The sequence below is a fragment of the Lutra lutra genome, chromosome 7 (assembly GCF_902655055.1).
Source record: "Lutra lutra chromosome 7, mLutLut1.2, whole genome shotgun sequence".
Taxonomy (NCBI): Eukaryota; Metazoa; Chordata; class Mammalia; order Carnivora; family Mustelidae; genus Lutra; species Lutra lutra.
In genome coordinates, this window is record NC_062284.1 from 29,081,603 (window position 1) to 29,102,558 (window position 20,956).

The 20,956-nt window shown below is 39.6% G+C and overlaps 1 protein-coding gene across 13 annotated transcripts in view; it reads right to left on the reverse strand.

The window, feature by feature from the left end:
- Positions 1–20,956, reverse strand: part of PEAK1 (pseudopodium enriched atypical kinase 1) — a 306,788-nt gene that overhangs the window by 43,093 nt on the left and 242,739 nt on the right. For all 13 annotated transcript variants that reach the window (XR_007128693.1, XM_047737419.1, XM_047737416.1 and 10 more), the window contains one exon: positions 6,732–6,925. Coding sequence is in view for 12 of the 13 variants with exons in the window: in XM_047737419.1 (XP_047593375.1) it covers positions 6,732–6,925 (194 nt within the window). In the remaining variant the exon portion in view is untranslated. The remainder of the gene's footprint in view (positions 1–6,731; positions 6,926–20,956) is intronic.

A 20,956-nucleotide genomic window follows, 5' to 3' on the forward strand; every position in this document is an offset into this window, starting at 1 on the left:
GACCCTCTTGTTAGGGGCTAATGCAGCTGGTGACTATAATTTGAAGCCAGTGCTCATTCACCATTCCAAAAACCCTAAAGCCCTTCAGAATTAAGCTAAATCACCTCTGCCTGTGTTCCCTAAATGGAACAGCAAAGCCTGGATGACAGCGTATCTGTTTATAACATGTTACTGAATATTTTAAGCCAGCTGTTTTGATCTACTGCTCAGGAAAAAATAAATTCCTTTCAAAATATTACTGTACCTGGTCACCCAAGAGTTCTGATGGAGGTGTACGAGATGAATGTTGTTTTCCTGCATGCTAACACAACAGCCATTCTGTAAGCCATGGACCAAAGAGTCATTTTGACTTTCCAGTTTTGTTATTTAAGAAATATATTTTGCAAGGCTATAGCTGTCATAGATAGTGATTCCCCCAAGGATCTACACAAAGTAAATTGAAAACCTTCTGGAAAGGATTCACTTTTCTAGATGCCAATAAGAACATTCCTGATTCACAGGAAGAGGTCAAATACTAACATTAATGGGAGTTTGGAAGAAGTGGATTCCAGTCCACATGGAGGACTTTGGGGGTTTTAAGACTTGTGTGGAGGAAATAACTGCCGATGTGGTGGAAACAGCAAGGGAACTAGAATTAGAAGTGGAGCCTGAAGGGTCATCTGGTTGGCTCAAGTAGGTTAAGTGTCCAATTCTTGGTTTCAGCTCAGGTCGTGATCTCAGGGTCATGGATCCAGTCCCGCATGGGGCTCTATGCTCAGTGAGGAGTCTGCTTGAGATTCTCTCCTTCTGCCCCTCCCCACACTCAAGCCTGTTCTCATTCTCTCTCAAGTAAATAAATAAATCTTAAAAAAAAAAAAAAAGTGCAGCCTGAAGACGGGACTGAACTGATGCAACCTCATGATAGAACTTTAACAGATCAGAAATTGCTTCTTATAGGTGAGCCAAGAACATGGTTTCTTGAGATGGAAACTGCTCCTCGTGAAGATGCTGTGCAGATTGTTGACATGATGACAAAGGATTTAGACTCTGACACAGCTGATAAAGCAGAGGCAGGGTTTGAGAAGATTGGCTCCAATTCTGGAAGTTCTACTGTGCTTAAAATGCTATCAAACAGCATCACAAGCTACAGAGAAGTTGTTGGTGAAAAGAAGAGTCAACTGATACAGCAAATAGCACTGTTGACTTATTTTAAGAAATTGCCACAGCAATTTCTGAATTTCTGAAGGCCCTAGTCTTCAGACCCTGATTTGTCAGCAGCCAGCATCATTGAGGCAAGACCCTCCACCAGTAAAAGGATTACAAGTCACCGAAAGCTTAGCATTTTTTAGCAATAACGCATCTCTTAATTAACATATGTATATTGTCTTTTAGATATAAAGCTATTGAACATTTAACACACTACAGTATAGTGATAAACATAAACTTTATATGCATCAGGAAACCAAAGAATTAATTTGATTTCCTTTATGGTAGTATTCACTTTATTGTGGTGGTCTGGAACCAAACCCATAATATCTCCAAGGTATGCCAGGATTAGAATAAAAAAGCCAGCTGATTAACGGAGCACAAAAACTGATACTTGAAATTTTTCTATATGAAATTTCCTGAGGGCTTACCTTCCCTAATCTGGGAATCTTTATAAAGTCAAATGTGAAAGTCACTTTTGGCTAACTCGTTCAAACATGTTCTTAGACCTACCGCATGTTTTAGGTAATTTGCTATGTTGTAGGCACACAGAAGGAGAGGTAAACCAAGAATCTGCAAATGGAGAGTTGATAGATATTTCTAAAAACTAACGTGAAGAGTACTCAGTTACAAAGTAAATGAAGGACAGCTGAAGTCACTGACTTATTTCTAACACAGTAAAAGTTATTATGAGCGTCTGATTTTAGCAGGCTGATAAAGTAGTCAGGTGTGCCACATAAAAAACTAGCAATATTTCTTCTAGACATCTTGAGATAGACATAGAAATGTGGGGAAAATACTGAAGGTCTGATTGAAAAAACATTCTATCGCTTATTTGGGAAATCATTTTGGGTGGCTGATACCCTGCTAAATTCAGTTTGGGGTTGATTAAGATGCCAGAGATCAGGGTTTGTTCAGAGGCCTCATATCACCATCATCCAGAGTAAAATCATCATTTTTCAAGCTGCATAAAGGCCAATATGATTTTTGTGCCCATAGGAGACAATACAAATCCTCCAAATAAACAATTCTTTAAAGATATGCTGTCCTTGGGTGCCTGGGTGGCTCAGTGGGTTAAAGCCTCTGCCTTCGGCTCAGGTCATGATCCCAGGGTCCTGGGATCGAGCCCCACATCGGGCTCCCTGCTTAGTGGGGAGCCTGCTTCTCCCTCTCCCTCTGCCTGCCACTCTGCCTACTTGTACTCTCTCTCTGTCAAATAAATAAATAAAATCTTAAAGAAAAAAAAAAAAAAGAAGTGCTGTCCAACAGAACTTTCTGTGACAACAGAAATGTTCTGTATCTGCATGTCCAATACAGTACTAGCCACTGAGGGCTACTGAGCACTGACAATAATGAGACTAGTGTCTCACTAGCAACACTGTCTTAGTCTTAGCTAGTGAGACTAAGACACTGAATTTTTATTTAGACTCTAATGAATTTAAACGTGAATAGCCAGATGTGGCTAGTGGCTACCGACTGTATGGAATAGTGCAGCTTTAGAATCTAATCTAGTTTAAACAAAATAAAGTTTGCTTTATTTATGCTAAGGAGAAGAAAAAAGCCGCCTGAATTAACCCTGGAGAATAATCTCTAAGGTAAAAAGAAATGGCTTTAAGATGCGGTCTGCATAAAAAAAAAAAAAAAAAGATACGGTCTGCATAAGTCAGTAATAATTAGCAGAACTTGGGGTCCTCTATCACATTCACAACTTCAGTCTTTAGGATGCAAGCAACACACAACTTTTTGAATTTATATTTTTTGGTCTGCTTATTCAACATTTTTTAATGAAAATTTTATTTATTTATTTGAGAGAGAGAGAGAGAGCCAGTGTGCATGAATGAGGGAGGAGAAGAGAGAGAGGGAGAGGAACAAGCAGACGTCATGCTGAGCACGGAGCCTGATGCAGGACTCGATCCCACAACCCTGAGTTGGTGACCTAGTGGAAACTAAGAGCCAGACACTTAACCAAATGAGCCACCCAGGTGTCCCTCAACATCTCTAATAAACATTTTAAATTATTTCCACTTTATTCTACATTATCTGGCTAGCACATCAAACATATTTGAAGGAGAAAGCAACAGCATATCTTTGGGAAGAAATAAAGGAACTTCATAATTCTTGAGTACTTCTGTATACCAAGTTCTTCTTTTATCATCATCCCTATAAAGCAGATATCACTATCCCCTCATTTCAGAGGAGGAAATTGAAGTTCTGGCATGCTAAACAGCTGAACTACAAGCATACAGGTGGGCAATGACACAGCTACCAGATGAACCAAAACCTGGTCGATCCCTCAAACTTATGGTGTTGTTGTTTTTTTTTTTTTTTTTGCCTACTATATTACACTGCCTCCCACATCCACTTTACAATGTAATTTTCAGAAATAAGTTTCACAGTAAAAATAATGGTAATCCTTAATTTTCCTCCCTTAATTTCTTCCACTGGTCTGTCCATCCATCTTCTGCCTCATTTGATAAAAAGAAGGAAGGAAGGAAGGAAGGGAAAGAAAAAGGAACAAAGAAAGAAAGGAAGAAAGAAAGGAAAAGAGAAAAAGAAAAAAGAAAGAAAACGTGGTATTTATAGACTGGTTTTAGACTATTTAAAAAGATCTAAAGGTATTACCATTTAAAAATATTATTTCCTTTCAGTTTTTAAACTACAGATTTTTAAATAATAAGCTCCTAGGACTTTAAATCACAAGAAATTACCCAAAGAGATACTTTAAAATTTCCTGCAAATGATTTATTAAAAATATTGAAAAAGGCAATTTCCAAAAGCCATCTAAAATACTTGTTTCATTAGGAAAAAAACCAAGAACAAATCAAAAAATTAAAAACCCCTCAGTTGTAGAACTCATGGCATCAACCCTATGTGTTACTCAGTTTTTATTTTATTCACATAGTAAAACCTTCCCAAAGAAGAAACTAACATATGTCATACACTATGGAATCAAGCACAGCCACGTAAGCACTTAAGGAAAATAAGGCAACACTTTACGAGCATCACAAAATTTAAAAGTAAATTAACAGGTTGGAAAAAAAGCTATCTTTTTGATGGGGCATCTATAACATAGTGTATTTTTAGTGTTCTAAGTAATGGTAATCTTTTGAAATTTTGAAATTTTGTGTCTCAATGTAGATAACTAAAAAAAAAAAAGTGTGGGGGGTGGGGAGACAGCTGCAGTCCTTCAGTATTTTACAAGAATTTAGTGGTTATGATCATTATAGTCCTGGTTAACACTGACGGGGTTCCAATCCTGGTGCAATCCTTACTGGTTCCTTGGGCAAAGAATTCTGACTCACTTTTGTCATCTGAAAAATGGGAATCAAAATTCCTAAGGTTGTTGGGAGGATTAAATAAGTTAATATAATATAATGTGAGGTACTTGGATTATTCATGGAAGTAATGTTCTATTTTTTTTTCTAATTATCTACAGAACTGAGAAGACAAACAAGATAAAATAATTACCCTTAACTGACATTGGCAGATAGATTTTTTTAAAAGATTTTAAAAAAATTTTTAAGTATTTTCTACACCCAACATGGGGTTTGAACTTATAGCCCCAAGATCAAGAGTTGCATACTCTACTGACTGAGCCAGCTAGGCACCCCAGCCGATGGATATTTTTTAAAGAGATGCCATATAATCAGTAATAATTAGTAATATATTTTACTGAGGACATCACAAAAGAAATGTTGGGGTAGTAAGAATGTCTGAAAGATATGTCGATATATTATGCTGAGAGCATACTATAGTAAATAAGCAATAGTTTTTGTATCTTATAGGATGTTTCAAAATATATAAAACAATGGGAGAAGTTGAGTAAGCTGTCTGACTATAATTCCAACTGGAAAATGGCATCTGAGATGGTTGCTTGCGTATACTGTAATATGGGCTCCACAACGCAAAGATCATAGAAGGCTTCTAGAACTTAGAATGGAAGTCTTTTCCTTACAGAATGTATTTTCAGCTGCATGTGGATTGTTATGATGAGTTTTCCCAAAGAACATTTTAGAGCATTTCTCCTACAGTATTACTTCAAACCTTTTTGCCTTCTTAAGTACTCCTTTATTTCCAAGTACTCTAGCTGCTCTTAGAATAATTTTTCCTTACTATAACCTGATGAAGGGAAAAGACGAAAAAAGGAAATGAGAAACAAGACAGAAGAATGCCTTGATATTACACGCCACCGATCTCCAAACAGGTTTAAGTGTTGTCAGAGCCCATAAGGATCTTGCTAGTGCTGTGCATATGGAGTTCAACTCAGGCTACTCACCTCTCTCCTGACTTGAGGGGAGAACAGCAATGAGAAATCCTTATCTAGCCCCAGGCTTTACAGAGAACTATGACACTCAAGGAAAGACGACAGATGGAAAGTTCCTGGGTACTCAAAGAAGAAGAGTGAAGATAATTGGAAAAACTGAAGAATCTCTGCACTGGCAGGCACCTTAGAGGTCACTCAGTCTGGCCCTCTTTGTCCTGTAGGCTTCCTCTTCACTGCATCTCTGAGAGATGGCCCCTCAGCCTCTGCCTGAACACCACAATAACTGGGATCTTACTTCTTTGAGTCTGCTTGCTCCAAGCCAGAAATCTGAGCTATATCATAGATTTCCACATCATTTTCCTATCAAATTAACCACTATGCCTTATGTATTTTGTCTCTTAAATCTGTTTACTGTTCCCCCTCCCACTACCTTAGTTGAGGCCTTTCTCATCTCCTTATGCAGTCCTGCCAAAGTACCCAACTACTAGATTTCACCTCAAATACTTCACCTCCAATCCATCTTCTCATGGCAGCCTATAAAGCGGATGTTCTAAAACACAAATTACATCACATTATTCCTCGGCTTAAAACCTTCTGATGGGTTACTATCACAGAGAGCAAAAAAGTCTCAGATTTTAGCTTGAAACGCACACTCTTGTCGAACTCTTCTGCTCATAGCAGCACTAAATGGCTGTGGTAGCCCAGGCACCATGCTTGTTCTAGGGTCCGTGCTTTTGCTCATGTTGCTGCCTTGGGTTGGAATACTCTTTCTTCCCTCTGTCCACCAGCTTAGTTAGTTCAGGAACTAGCTTCCAAAAGGCATCTTTTGACACCCTCTCCTGGGTAATATAAAAAATATTCCATGTGTGTATCACTGTATTTATCATATACTACCGAAATCCTCCCAGTGAGTCCCTCAAGCAGGGACCATGTCACACCCTTAGCGCATGGCACAGGACTCATGGTAGCAAGTGTTCAGTATATGCCTAGTAAACACAAGGACTTTTCTGAGGTGAATTAAAATTTATGGTTCCACACCCGGTGTTGTTCGGAAGTGTTGAATCACTATGCTGTACACCTGAAACTTATATTACACTGTATGTCGACGAACTGGAATTTAAAGAAAAAAAAAACTTAAAAAAAAAAAGAAAAATTATGGCTTCCGTTGTCCAACTTTTGCTCCATGCAACAATAAAAACCATCTCACCAGGGAAATCAAGCATTTGGGTAGTGCATAAAAAGGCAAAGTTTAAATACTACTTATATGACATTTTCTACTTACCTAAGTTGCTGTAGGTTGCACTACAGGGATTCAGGTCAATAGTATCTGAAATGTCTTCTTTTTCCTCTTCCCTTTCCAGTCCAGGTAGGGGCAAGGCTGCTGTGATGGGAGGGCAGCCTCCGTCATCTTGCCTCGCAACAACGGATCTTGGATCCCGAGGAGAGAAGTCCTCTGTCACTTCGTGGGTCTTGTGACTGAAACAAATTAGACTGTGGTCACAGTGGCATTCAAAGGTCTGGCTAAAATTTAGATTTATAGAAGACATATACTTGCCAAAAATGTAAATAACAAGCCCCAGAGTCACCAAAATGGGTCCTATGGCCTGAAATACTTGTCTGAATACAGGGCAGTCCTTCATCTAGGCTGATCCTCCTATTTATCTATTCCTACATATTGAGAATCCAGTTCGATAGAGGAGGCATAGTAATCTCAGAAGGAAGCCTGAGAATAAGAAGGTAAGAAATGAAACTTTTTAAGGCAGGAGGTGGCGATGGTAGTGGTGGAGAAGGCTGAATGCTTAACTGGTTAAAGACAAAACACCCACATGCTTAGTGAAGTATCTGGCATATTTACTATATTATAGTACTGTAACATCAAATAATTTACTATATAAACTTACTTTATTTCATATATAGAGTTTACTACATGCTAAAGTATTCAGTAAAGGATCAGGAATAAAGCTGAGATTAGATTAAATAAGGAGGGTAAGCAATTGCTTCAGAAGGTAAACTGAGGCCAGGAAAGTCTGGTTGTCAGGAGGACAGAATCATCAGCCTTTGCCTGATGCAGTAGGCAAGGTGAATGGAAATGAAAGGTCTGCATTCTCGTTAATCTTCTCGATTAAAATGAACCTGAAAGATCCTGTTGGCCACATACCACAGTGTGGCATCCATACTACTTTATGTTTCCAATCTTGTTTCACTGCTGCCTGCTCATTTGCTTTTAGCTATTTCTTCCAGTCTTCCCCACTTCCCATCCTGCCTGAACTGTCAATTCTTTGCTATAAGTACAAGGGGATGGAATGGTCATTTAATGTTGGTAGAGAAAACTAGCCTAGTTAGAAAATCTCACTGGGCTAGCCAACAAAATAAATTTAAAATCAGGCATCTTTAACAGTTTCTGAGAGTGTTCTTACACTGTCACACACTAACCAACCCTTCTCCCCCCCCCACACACACTTTTTAAAATTTTGTTTTAATGTGGGCAAAGAGAAAGAAGGAAACATCTTATATACTATAGCATGTTATTTCTGGATTTTCAACTGGCAGTGAATCATGGTGACATTTACAAGTTTCTTTAAAAGAGGTACTTTGTTTGATCATGTGTCATCTGAACATGTATCACCTGTGGATTTGAAGGAGTAGATCTGAAAAAGGAGTACCTTCTTATCAATCTTTCATTATGGAAATTATGCATGTGTCTGAACAAAAAAATAAGCCTTAAAGTCTGCTGGATATACAACTTCAAAAATACTCTTTCAGAGTTGGCAGAGCCAGAGGTGTCTCCGTACTGGGAGTGAGCAATGAGCTGGAGCTTCCTTTCTGGGATCTGGCTCTCGAGGACAGTGGTAAGGTGGAAAGGAGCCACTCCACTGGCGGCCAGTAGGGTGGTGTATGTAAAGGAGGTCTCACACGGTAGAGCATGTTGCCTCTTAATGGGCTGCCCTAGGACATCAACCCGAAAAAGGGGCTCCGAACAAAACTGGTTTCTCATAATAGGGAGCATTACAAAATCACAGTGAGAAGGGGCCTTTGCTTCCCTGCCATTAGCAAAGACAAAGCAAAGTGACACTTCTGAGACCCTCTCAAATACCACATAGTGTCAAGGATATAGATCACTGGATAGTTACCAACATGCTTCAGAAGGAAAATGATCTTTATTGGGCAAAAGTTAATGTAAGTCATTTCTGATTTCAAAGTACAAGTATATATCTAAATATAAAGTGACATTCACCTCTTATTTTAGAGTTAATTTGAGAGGTTTCCTAAAATGCTGTTTTTAGGCTCCTAACCTCTGCAAGCTTGCTCTCGCCTTTTCTCTTTCCCCAATCTCATTATTACTAAGACAGCTCTCTTTTCCATTATCAAAAGGGATTGGCAAAGGCTGGTTCAGAAACCACGACTCTGCCCTCCCTTGTCTGTTTTCCTCCATGCAATGGGTTATTTACCATGAGCCTCAGCTATTGTGAAGACTTCAGAAAGAGTTACTGCTATTAAACCATGAAGAATTCCCTGGGCCTGCTCCTCACATACATGAAACACAGCTCTGTGCTCCTATGGGCTTCTCACAACAAAATACGGATGCTAAAAAGCAAGAAATGTTAAAGACTCACCCACTGTACTCACTCAGACAATTCCCCATTAAAGGATATTCTACAGGGCCGCCTTTGGTCTGTTAATCATGTTCTGAAGCTCTGATGTACCAGAGATCCCACTGAGCTCAGGAAAACTACAGGTTGGGTAAGATACAAGTTTCGAATCCTGCACCTTAATATCATCCACTGCACCTTGACCTTTACCTTAGGGGTTTGGTCTGGGAAATGTGCCAAACTACCTCTGGGAAGCAAAGTGAAAACTAGTTATATTAACTCTTTGAGGATCAGGGCAGGACAACCTATATTCCAAATAAAGGTTAGTTTTCATAAGCACATTTTAAGTAAGTACACTGGTATATTATATCACCAATTAAAATAATCATCAACTATAAAGAACTATGCAAAGGGAGCTGATGAAAGTGAAAGCACAAGGAATTGCAAACGGATGCTAAGATGTTTAATCAGCAGTGACAGCAGAGTCTAAAAGGGAAGAATTTTTTTTTTTTTAAATGCATCAATGATATGTCACGTCTTGATGCTTGAGGGAGGAACAGCTTTATGTACGACGAAAATGGTAAGAGATGAGAAACGGAGAGGCTTTGAGAGTTCAAGCTTAGATGTGGTAACATGCTATGACTGAAAAATGAAAAAGAATTGAGAACAGCATCAGAGAAGGTTGACTCAGTCACTATGTATCAATAGACAAACTGTCTAGGAAGAAAGAAAGAAGTAAAATCCGACAATTTATCTAAGGCATATTAACTTTTTAAGGGAATATAATTTTTGACCATTGATTTCTTTGTGCCATATTTAGATATGAAATCAGAAAACCCTCCCAGGGGCACCTGGGTGGCTCAGTGGGTTAAGCCTCTGTTTTCAGCTCAGGTCATGGTCTCAGGGTCCTGGGATCGAGCCCCTGGGGGCTTTCTGCTCAAGCAGGGAGCCTGCTTCCCTTCTCTCTCTGCCTGCCTCTCTGCCTACTTGTGATCTCTGTCAAATAAATAAAATCTTAAAAAAAAAAAGATATTTAAATAAAAAAAAGAAACCCCTCCCTAATAGTAAAATGACACTTTCCAAATACAGACTTTATCTCCTAACAAAGGGGTTCATCACCAGTATTTCATCAAGAAATGTTTAAGGTAATGGAGAAAACACCAAAATGAGAATCTTGAGAAACCAGGTTCTGATTTCCTATTCCTTGGTCATCTCTAGCAACTAGAGGACAGCCTCAGAAAGGAGATAATGAACAAAATGAAAATGCCCCCCATTTCCTCCATGAGACAGAAAGTTTAAAAAGATCTCTAAAATGAAATTATAAGAAACTTGTTAGAATTTCTAATATACTATATCTTAGCACATCTTGAAATAACAAATATGACAAGGATAACTAGATTTTTTTCAGGTAAGTACAATTTGATATTCGTTGTTATAAAACAGAACTGTTAACTAATAAATGGCCCACATAGAGGAAGTTATATCTTTTCTATTTCTACGAGTTAATTTCATGTTTAAACAATCCCTAGGTCTATAGTGCTATGTAGAATGTCTACAGTAACTATGGCGTTGACACCTAGGTCCTTAATTGTCAGGCTGAGTCACACCCTGATTTAGCCTACTATTTTCCTGGACCCTCAGCATTCACTCTGTTTTCATAATGGAAGACAACACAAGTTCGTGTGTATCTCAGACTCCTCAACTGACTTTTTCATTAATGACCAGTTTATAATTGAGATTTGGGATGGATAACCCAACACTTAAAAAATCAGGTCATAATCTCCAGGAAGACATCTCACTTTCTGAACATGGAGAATGAACTTAATGTGTTCAAAGGAAACTGTAACAATTGTTACAGATTTGTCTGTTATACAAAGGAATCCCTTGGTAAGGTTATCTCTCATCAGTCTGCAACATTCATACATAATTCAAAGCTGCACAAGCAATCTCCTGTGGGAAGCTCACTTGGTTTACCCAGGTGGTAGGATTAATCATTACACACCATCAAATGAAAATGATCTTTTTTTTTCTGGCAAATTCGTTCAAGACAGATTTTTGTAAAAATTCTGTTAAATGTCTGATGTACTTTTTAAAAAAGGCAAATCAAATTCTGCATTAGAGTCCTTTATGCATCCAAGTATTTCCACAATTTCTGTTCAACTTTATCTTCAAATTCAACCACTTCCATTCAGCTTCAGAAGGGACAGTAAATGAAATCAAGCTTCAACAGAGACCATCTGTCTCTTTGGGCAAATGGTATTCTAACCTCCCATTTGCCAGCTCTCTTCGGCAACAGCATTTGTCTCTATTTGCCCAAGACAGCCAATTAATAAATGTGTGATTTTTAAAACCTCTTTTTACTCCTAAAATTCAGATCAAAGCATATCAGAAACAGCATATCACAGTTTTCTTAACTGGTTTCAGAGCTGCTGATTTCTGGGGTTGCGGGGGATGATGAGCTTTTGTAGAGCTGGAATATATACCAACACATGAGGAGAGTTCAAAGTTATCAAATCCCACACCTTTAATCTATCAGAAGGAGGAAAAACTGTGTTTCTCTCTGTCCCTGTAACCCCTGTCGATGTGACATTTCCTAATCCTATCTTGGTTTCCAGGTCATCAATTTGATTTTGCTATATTTTCCTATTACTGGCATTCTCAGGTAGAAAAGTGTTGTGTCCATTGATCACTATCTTAGTGTCTCCAATTTTCCACTAAGCCTTCTGTAGTCTTTCACTGAAACCTTCAAACTTCTTCTCCTGAACTGAGATTAACCTCTCATTGAGATCTGATGAGTTCTTAATGAACTTAATGAGTTCTAATATATCTAACAGAAGTTGGTCAAACAAAGGTAGCTCTTACTAGTGTGAACGAAGTGGCTGGGTCCTGGAATGAGGAAGCCTGGTAGCCATGAGCAAGGTCCTGAATAGACTCTAATCTTCAGACACTGCATGGTTTCACTTTTTCTTTTTTAAAAATAGATGTGAATAGCGAATTAAAAGTGTCTTTAAAGCACCGGACCGCAAGACAGAAAAGTAGATAAAAACACGGGCCACTGTAAATCACTGTCATGTTCATAATACTAAGAAAAATTACAGTTTTAAAATCCTATGAAATACGAAGTCAGAATGGGATCTATGCAAATCAACAGAGAAGATAAACTAATCTCGGAAAAGAGCAATAAAAGAAGGCTGCCTTTCTCAACAACAGCGTTACAGCAGGAGCCTCTCATCACCATTTAGGCCTTGGCTCACTTCTAAAGAAAGGTGTAAGATACTAGAAGAAAAAGACTACCCAAGGGAGGATAGGGGCCCTTGACTTTTTACGCATGCACAGAAGCACGGAGAAGCACCTCCACTTTCCTCTTGTCTCCCTCCACTGCCTGTCTGCCCTTGGAGTCAGAGGAGGGAGAGAAGTATGTACACACCATGCTATGAAAACACTGCGGGCTCATGGAGGGGACAGGAATCTGCTCCTACGCGACACTGCATGAGCTGCACACTTTCCCACTTAATTCACCAAAAACACTTCAGGGGGTTGAGGCAGTTGCTTTCATTTTGCAGAAAGGGAAACTGAGCTCAGACGAAGTGAAATGAGTTGCCTGGGGTTAGGAGGGTAACGTGGTAGTAGAGTCGGGATCTGAACTGGATTGTCTCCGAACTGACACCCACCACGCTGGCACCATAATGCAAGTTTGGTATGTGGTAAAGATTCGACCATAAATGCCTGATTGTGAAGATGAAGAAGAGTGCTTTGCAAAGAACAGAATTATTATTAAAATTACTAGAAGCTATTATTAAAGGGTATTAATGGCTACAGATGTGTTCTACTTTTGAAAAATTCTAAACAACGTAATTATTTACATTGCAAAAGGATTTCTTTAAAAAAGGAGCTGCTTTAGTACAGAAAGACTGCGTTCACAGATACACCATCATGACCGCCTCTGCATTTGCTGAGTGTGCAGTACTGTACTTAGATCTATGTCTCCTAACGATACCACTCCAAGTAAGGCTTGTTATTCCTATAACAAGGAATCTGAAAAGCAGTCAAAACTTACATAGTACTTATTGTGTGTCTGTTCTAAGCCAGGATTCTCAAAAGTGGCACTACTGACATTTCGGACCAGATAATACTTGCTGTGAAGGGATGTCCTGTGCATGGTAGGATCCTACTAGCATCTCTTGCCTCTACCCAGGTGTTGGAACCACTCTCTCCTTCCCTAGTCATGATGACCAAATAGTCTCAGACACTGTCATGCCTTGGGTGGGAATAGGGAGGGGAGAACAAAATCTACCCTCTTCTCACAGTTTTTCCTAAATTCTTCTAAGTCTCACAATAATGCACTAGGCAGATTATTATCTCTCTTTTACAAATGAAGAAATTAGAGTCCAGAGAGGTTAAGTCATTTGCCTCAGGTAACACAGCTGCTAACTGGTGGAATTGAGATTAAAACCTAGGGTCTGTGGTCTAAACAGATACCCTACTCTGCCTCTCAGTTTACAGATGAGGTAACCTGAACCAGGGCTTGTCCAAGATGACAGTGAAAGCAGGATTCAAATCCAGGTCTGAGTGACTTCAAAGTCAATGTTCTAAAATATTATGCCAATTGTTATTAGGCTGTAGTGTGCCTAAGAATTACCTTGGGAACTTGCTAAAGATGCAGATTTGCAGCTCCCACCTCCAGGGACTGATTTAACAGCTCTGGGGGATGGCCCAGGAATCTGAATTTATATAAACACCCCAGGAGATTCTGACACAGTTGGTCCTAGTGCCTCAAGTATAAAAAGGATCAAGGTGTAAAAAGTGAGCAAGAAAATTTTAAATTGGAGCATTGCTGCTCAGAAGTGACATAAAGGGGAACAAAATAATTCAAGTAGTCACAGATGAGAGATTCATAAAGGGCTATTAAAAAAAGAGGAGGGGGGGCTGTTTTGGAACCAATCCTTACATTCTGAGGTTTATTCTTAGAATACAATTATACGAACTCACAATATGTTAGAAAACAAGGATTTGGTCTAGTATGACATTCACAGTTTTTAGTTGGAGCCCTGTCTGGATAAAGTTACCTCTGAAAATATGAAGCAGCATCTGTGAGAGCAGCAATAGGTTGAGTCTCCCGACATGCAGCATGACCTCAATTCCCGGTATCAACAGAGGACAGAGATGAGCAAAAAGGGCAGACCGCTCTGACTGAGAAAGCTGCTACAAGAGGAACCTTGGACCGGTACCTTCTACACGCTGGGCCAGGGTTCTCTTCCTGTTCCTGTTTTGCTGTTCCTCTGTTCCACATCCCTGTGACCTGTCAAGGTCATGTCTGAACTACCTATAGGTCTTCACTTCAAGGCCTTTCACAATGAGGCTGCAATGTTATGTTTCCCTCCTTATTCCAAATTTTTCAACACGCAATCCTTTAGCTCCACACAAACCAATGTATTTCTACATTGTAACTTCCTATCCCTTGGACGCACTATATTCTCCATCTGTGCTGAACCTACTTTCTCTATCTATCTAGAGTTGTTTCCCTTCTTTTCATCATCTACTTCAAACTCAGTCATTAAAGACTATGCAGGCCTCAAGTTGGCCAAGACATCTTTGTGTCTTCAGGACTCTTCCTTCTCTGAACACTGATTAACAGGTGTTCTGGATAAACATTTGTATCCCCCCATTCATATGTTGAAGCCCTAAACCCCAGTGTGGCCATATTTGGAGATACTTAAGATTAAATGAGGGGATAAGGATGGGACCCTGTCCTATAGGATTACTGTACTCACAACAAAAGATACCAGAGAGCTTGGTCTGTCTCTCCCTCTGCACACAAGGAAAGTGAGGACATAACGAGAAGGTGGTCATTTCTGCAAGGTAGGAAGAGAGCCCTCACCAGAAACCAGTTCAACTGGAACCCTGACCTTGGATTTCTGCCTTCCAGAACTGTGAGCAAATACATTTTTGTTGTTTAAGTCACCCAGTCTGTGGTATTTTATTTACGGTAGCCCACGCAGACTAATACGAAGGGACAGGGAATTACAGCAAACACTCAATAAATAGGTGTTGAATAAATCAAATCAGGTGGGATCTGGACAGCAAGGCACTAGAGGATATTACTACAGTTCTGTACCTGCATTCCTCCCAGTAAAATCCCAGCCTGCACCACCATGGAGACTGGCATCAGGACAGGTTCCAGTGTGGGGCAGGCCATCTCCCTGATGCAGACTGGAGCTTCGTCCCTGTGCCAGCAGCACAGAAAGGCCAAAGACTGACTCCTGAGGCTCTTTTAATCCAGGAGAACTAGGACTGGGGGTGGGGAGCTGACCAGTGTGCACCACTGTCATGTTGTTGTTGTTTAAAGATTTGATTTATTTATTTGACAGACAGAGATCACAAGTAGGCAGAGAGGCAGCAGAGAGAGAGAGAGAGAGAGGAGGAAGCAGGCTCCCCACCGAGCAGACAGCCAGATTTGGGGCTCGATCCCAGGACCCTGAGATCACGACCTAAGCTGAAGGCAAAGGCTTTAACCCACTGAGCCACCCAGGCGCCCCTGTTGTTGTTGTTTGGCAAGCCTTTCTCCCTGCTGTTAACAAATCACCATTATCAAGGCACCATGAGAACAAACTGCTTCTCCTGGAATTAAAACTTTAAATATTACCTGATAACTCTAATCCATACTCTACTGCAGTTATGTTAAATAATCACTGGCTGAAACTGTGGCCTAGAGGTCTGAATACAGGCCTGGAAATGAGAAACTCAAATTTCATTTCGGCGCTGCCACAACCACTACTCTGCCCCTGCCTCCCATCATTCATCTATAAAATGAGTATAGTGACATTTATAGGAGTATGTATTAATTAGGAAATTCATATTAAGTGCTTTTAAGAGAGTGAACAACTATGTTCAACTATGCCCATGTTAAGTACTTTGAGACTGCTCGACAGCTTGATGAATCAGGACATATCTCTTCCTGGTCACAGACTTCCCTTCTTGCACTGAGACTGACTTTATAAAAGACATGGCAGAAACCAATGGACTCAACAACCACCAAGAGTGCAAAAAAGAAAAAAATATCATTTAGGGGCCAAACACCTCTGAAGTCAGACTCTGGCTCTGCTACCTATTTGCATAGCAGCCCTGGGAATGTCGATGAGACTCTGTTTCTCAAGATCTTATCAAATAGGAAGGATGCACTGACATAGATGTTGGGACAACTGAGATAACGTGAGTGAAAGTGTTTTAAGAATTATACAGTAAGATACTGGTGTTTAACTTCAGATTCATTAGGTGAACAAGGAAACAAAACTGACCCAATACATGGGGGAAGTCTCAGTTGGATTCTTCACTTTGGAATATATTCATTATGAGACTCTAGGCAAGTACCTTCCTTCTCTGGAGTTTTATCACCTTCCAGAAGGGAAAGGAATGTAAAGCCATCTGAAGACCATCCCATCATGGTACACATAAACATAATCATTCTGCATCATTCTGTGATTAGGACCAAGTGAGATGTTTATCAGTTCTCTGTAAAACAGGATTATTTAGAATTTCAACAGTAAGGGCTTTATGAACTCATCTAACTCTAGGAACAATATGTCAGCAAATGTAGATGTGATCTTTATAAATGCTTATAGTCCAGAAGTTTCTTTAGAGCAAGGACTATGTGATCAGGAAAGCAAGCAGCTACTTTCAGCTTCTGTCTCCAATTTTTTTCTTTATGAGGAATAGGAATTTGATCTTCAGAGGCCAGTGTGGTCCTCAGCATGAAAAGATGAATTTGATAGGATTCTCTTGGCAAAGAGTAGAGATAATGCAAATTAAGATATAACTGGAGCATAAGCATCAAAAAAATTCAAGTTTCTAACTGACCTTTACAGAGAGAAGGACATTGCATTTTACCACAGTCTAAAAAGTGCTCAGACTTTTTTTCCATACTAGATGTGCATACACACATGAATATAAAGAGACCCAGACTCTAGGTACTTCAGGGAGTTGCAAACCTGTGTGGTGTCTGGCTAGAATAGACACCGGCCACTAGCATGCCTGACAATCACAGGCAAATCAGATATAATAGCTTAGTCTGGAGACTTGGCCAACTTTTTCTGTGAAGTCAGTAATATTTTAGGCCCTATAGGCCATATGGTGTCTGTTGCACTTAACGTTGCTGTTATAATGCAAAGGTAGCCATACACAACATACAAATGAATGAGTGTGGCTGTTTTCCAATAAAACTTCATTAGAGAAACAGGTGATCGGCCTATAGGCCATAGTTCTCCAACTTTTGGTCTATACTGTTGAACCTTTGAGTGGATTAGAAAGCTCCTAGGATGACTCCTGGATTATTGAGGACTCTCAATAAGGACTCTAAGAAGATCAAAAAGATCTTGGAAGGATAAAGGAAAAGCTTATACAGACGAATGGCATTCCTAAGGGAGTAAAGGTGTGCCAAATCTTATCTGCCTGTCCAAAATAGAAGTTGGTGGAGGTTTGGGCAGAATCCCAGCAGTGTGAGGCATAGCTGAATTCCTGAGATGTTTCTGGGAGTCCGAGAGAATACAGATATAAATGACATACAGAAACGCATCCTGGGGATCTTTGCTAATCAGGAAGATGTTGTTTCTGGGCTGATGAAGCTAGAAAGTCTTGCCAAAAGAGGCCATTCATGAGCAAGTGAGATCTTAAACTTTGGCTGGAAATATTATCTTATTTTGCATGAGTTATAGTTATTTTCTTAGGTATTGGCTAAGGTTTTCTAATTGATTAGAAAAAAATTTGAACTAAATTTTTAAGGACATATGATTGGCAATAGATACTGCCTACTGATTACAAAATAAAGATGATTTTAATCAGTAATAAATTTACGACACTGATTATTGAAAAGGCTACTAAAGACATACTTGAGGAAGAAGGAAATTGAATCCAGAAGGGAGGAGTGAAATGAAGATGGAATAGTGAAAAAAAAAAAAAAAGTGACTAACATGTGAATAAATCCAAAATGAAAAGGATGATGTGATAGGAAGTGACTAAGGGTAGGGGAAGTTTCTTAAGACTAGGCAGTCAGGGGACGCCTGGGTGGCTCAGTTGGTTAAGCAGCTGCCTTCGGCTCAAGTCATGATCCCAGCGTCCTGGGATTGAGTCCCACATCGGGCTCCTTGCTTGGCGGGGAGCCTGCTTCTCCCTCTGCCTCTGCCTGCCATTCTGTCTGCCTGTGCTCGCTCTCTCTCACTCTCTCTCTGACAAATAAATAAAAAAATCTTTAAAAAAAAAAAAAAAGACTAGGCAGTCAGTAGAGAATCCGAGAAAGTGACATTTAAATTGATAGTTGAATGGGGCACTTGGGAGGCTCAGTTGGTTAAGTGTCCGACTCCTGATTTCAGCTCAGGTCATGTTTTCAGGGCTGAAATCAAGACCACGTTGGACTCCATGTTGGGCAAGGAGCCTGCTTGGGATTCTCTCTCTCCCTCTTCTGCAACAACCCCCCCACCCGCCCATCTCTATCTTAAACAAATAAATAGACAAGCAGCTAGCAGAATGACAAGGAGCTTGCCGTACAAAGATCTGAGGAAAGCATTCCAGAGAGAGAATAGCTGATAAAAAGGGATTATGTTTGGCATGTTTGAAGAACAGAAAGAAAGAAAACTGTATTGTGAGAAGCTCATGAACAAGGGGATGAGTAGGAGATAGGTTAAACAGGTAGGCAGTGGTCATATTATGTATGGACTTCCTTCACTGTGTTGACACTACGGTTATTCTTGAGAGATTAGAGATTAAAACAGGGAGATCAATTAGGAAAATACTGTTCCTAAATGGAAAGGAAAATGCTTTTCCTAAATGGAAAAGGAAAATCAGATGAGATGATGGTGGCCTGGACCAGTGTGGTAGAAGCAGAGATGGAAAGAAGTAAACAGATTTGGCATAAATTCTAGAGGTTGAATTAATAAGATTCACTGATATTTTGCATGTAGGGGGTGAGGGGAAAAGAAAGACCATGGATGACTGCTACTTTTCTGGAACGAGTAACTGGATGGATAGTGGGATCATTTACCAAGAAGGGAAGACTTGGGATGGAATAGATTTGTAGGGAAAAATCAACAGTTCTGTTTTGGACATGTTTCATTTGAGATGTCCATTTGATGTTCAAGTGGAAATGCCAAATGGGTAAGTATGTGAATCATGGGGGAGGTCCAGAAGGGAGTCATCAGAATATATTTAATATTTAAAATCTTTTTCTTTAAGATTTTATTTATTTGACAGAGAGCTCACAAGCTGGGGAAGTTGGGGGAGGGTGCACAGGGAGAGGAAGAAGCAGGTTCCCTGCTCTGCAGAGAGCCTGATGTGGGGCTCAATCCCAGGACCCTGGGATCATGACCTGAACTGAAGGGAGATGCTTAACTGACTGAGCCACGCAAAAACCCCTAGTATTTAAAATCTTGATACCAGATGCTACTTAGCCAGGAGTTAGTCATTAAAGTTTAAAGAATCCTTTCTGGTATATGGTCTGATGGGAGGAAAAAAAAAAAAAAAAAGAACTTACCTTTTGGAGATACATACTAAACATTTACAACAAAATGTCTGGAATTTGTTTCAAAATAACAGGAGAAGGAAATAAGGGTATAGATGAATCAAAACTGGCCATAAACTGGTAATTGTTGAAATGTGGTTTTAGGGCAAATGGTGGTTCATTTTACTAATTTATCTACTTTTATATATGTTTAAAATTTTCTTTCACAAAAAAACTTTAAAATGAAAATAAATAAAGAACCCATTTTAAGACAGTATCCAATTAAAAGGTGGTCCTAAAGTACTGATGTCATGGTAAACCTTATAAATAAGGCACTCAGAAAGGAAGGAAGCCAGAATAACTGAGGTTCAAGAGCAAGAGGGTAAATAAGATTAAACAGGTGACAAAGTTCACATATATATAGGGCCTTCTGCAGTGTGGGGATATGACTGGATTTATGTTAAGAAAGCTGTTCTAAAAACAGACTACAGGGGTAAGACATTCAGCAAGGATTATTCTAAATTCTGGTGCCCTAAATGGAATTTATAAAGGGGCTAACCCTATTGCTAGATTCTGTGCTAGATGCTTTACAGATATCAATTTAGTCCTCACAGTAGCTCTGTAAGGTAGGTATTATCTCTATTGTACAGGTTGGGAAGCTTCAGCTTAGAGAGTTTAAGTCAAAAGCCACACAACTACCAGTGGTATAGATGGAATTCAAATCTTAGTCTGACCCTAGTGCTTTTCGCACTAAATGATATTATTCCTCATGATATGGACACCAAAGAGTTGGAGAGATGGTAGGTAGGCTAGTGCTTCTAAAAACAATAGTGAAGGAATTCCCACAGGATCATAGACCAGAATAACCACTAAATTACCTTCTCTTCATCCAGACTAGTCAGATAGAAATGATGCCTATGATTATATTCCTGAGTCAAAATTTGACTAGTATCACGGTAAACAGTATTTCCACTTTCCAGCCCATTTTCAATAGTACTGCCAATAGAGATTTTATTTAAAAAAAAAAATTTTGGGGGGGGGGACACCTGGTTGGCTCAGTTGGTGAAGCATGCAACTTTTGATCTTGGGGTTTTGAGTTCAAGCCCCACATTGGGTGGAGAGATTACTTAAAAAATAAAATCTTAAAAAGAAAATTAAAAACAAAAAAATTTAAAAAGTCACACACTAGGGGTGCCTGGGTGGCTGAGCTGGTTAAACATCTGCCTTTGGCTCAAGTGATGATTCCAGGGTCTTGGGTTCGATCCCCTCACTGGGCTCTCTGCTCAGCAGGGAGCCTGCTTCTCCCTCTCCTTCTGCCACTCCCCCTGCTTGTGCTCTCTCTCTGTCAAATAAATAAATAAAATCTTGAAAAAAAAAAAAACAAAAAAAGTCACACACTTTCCCACTTAGAAAGTTTCTGCCCTGGGGTGC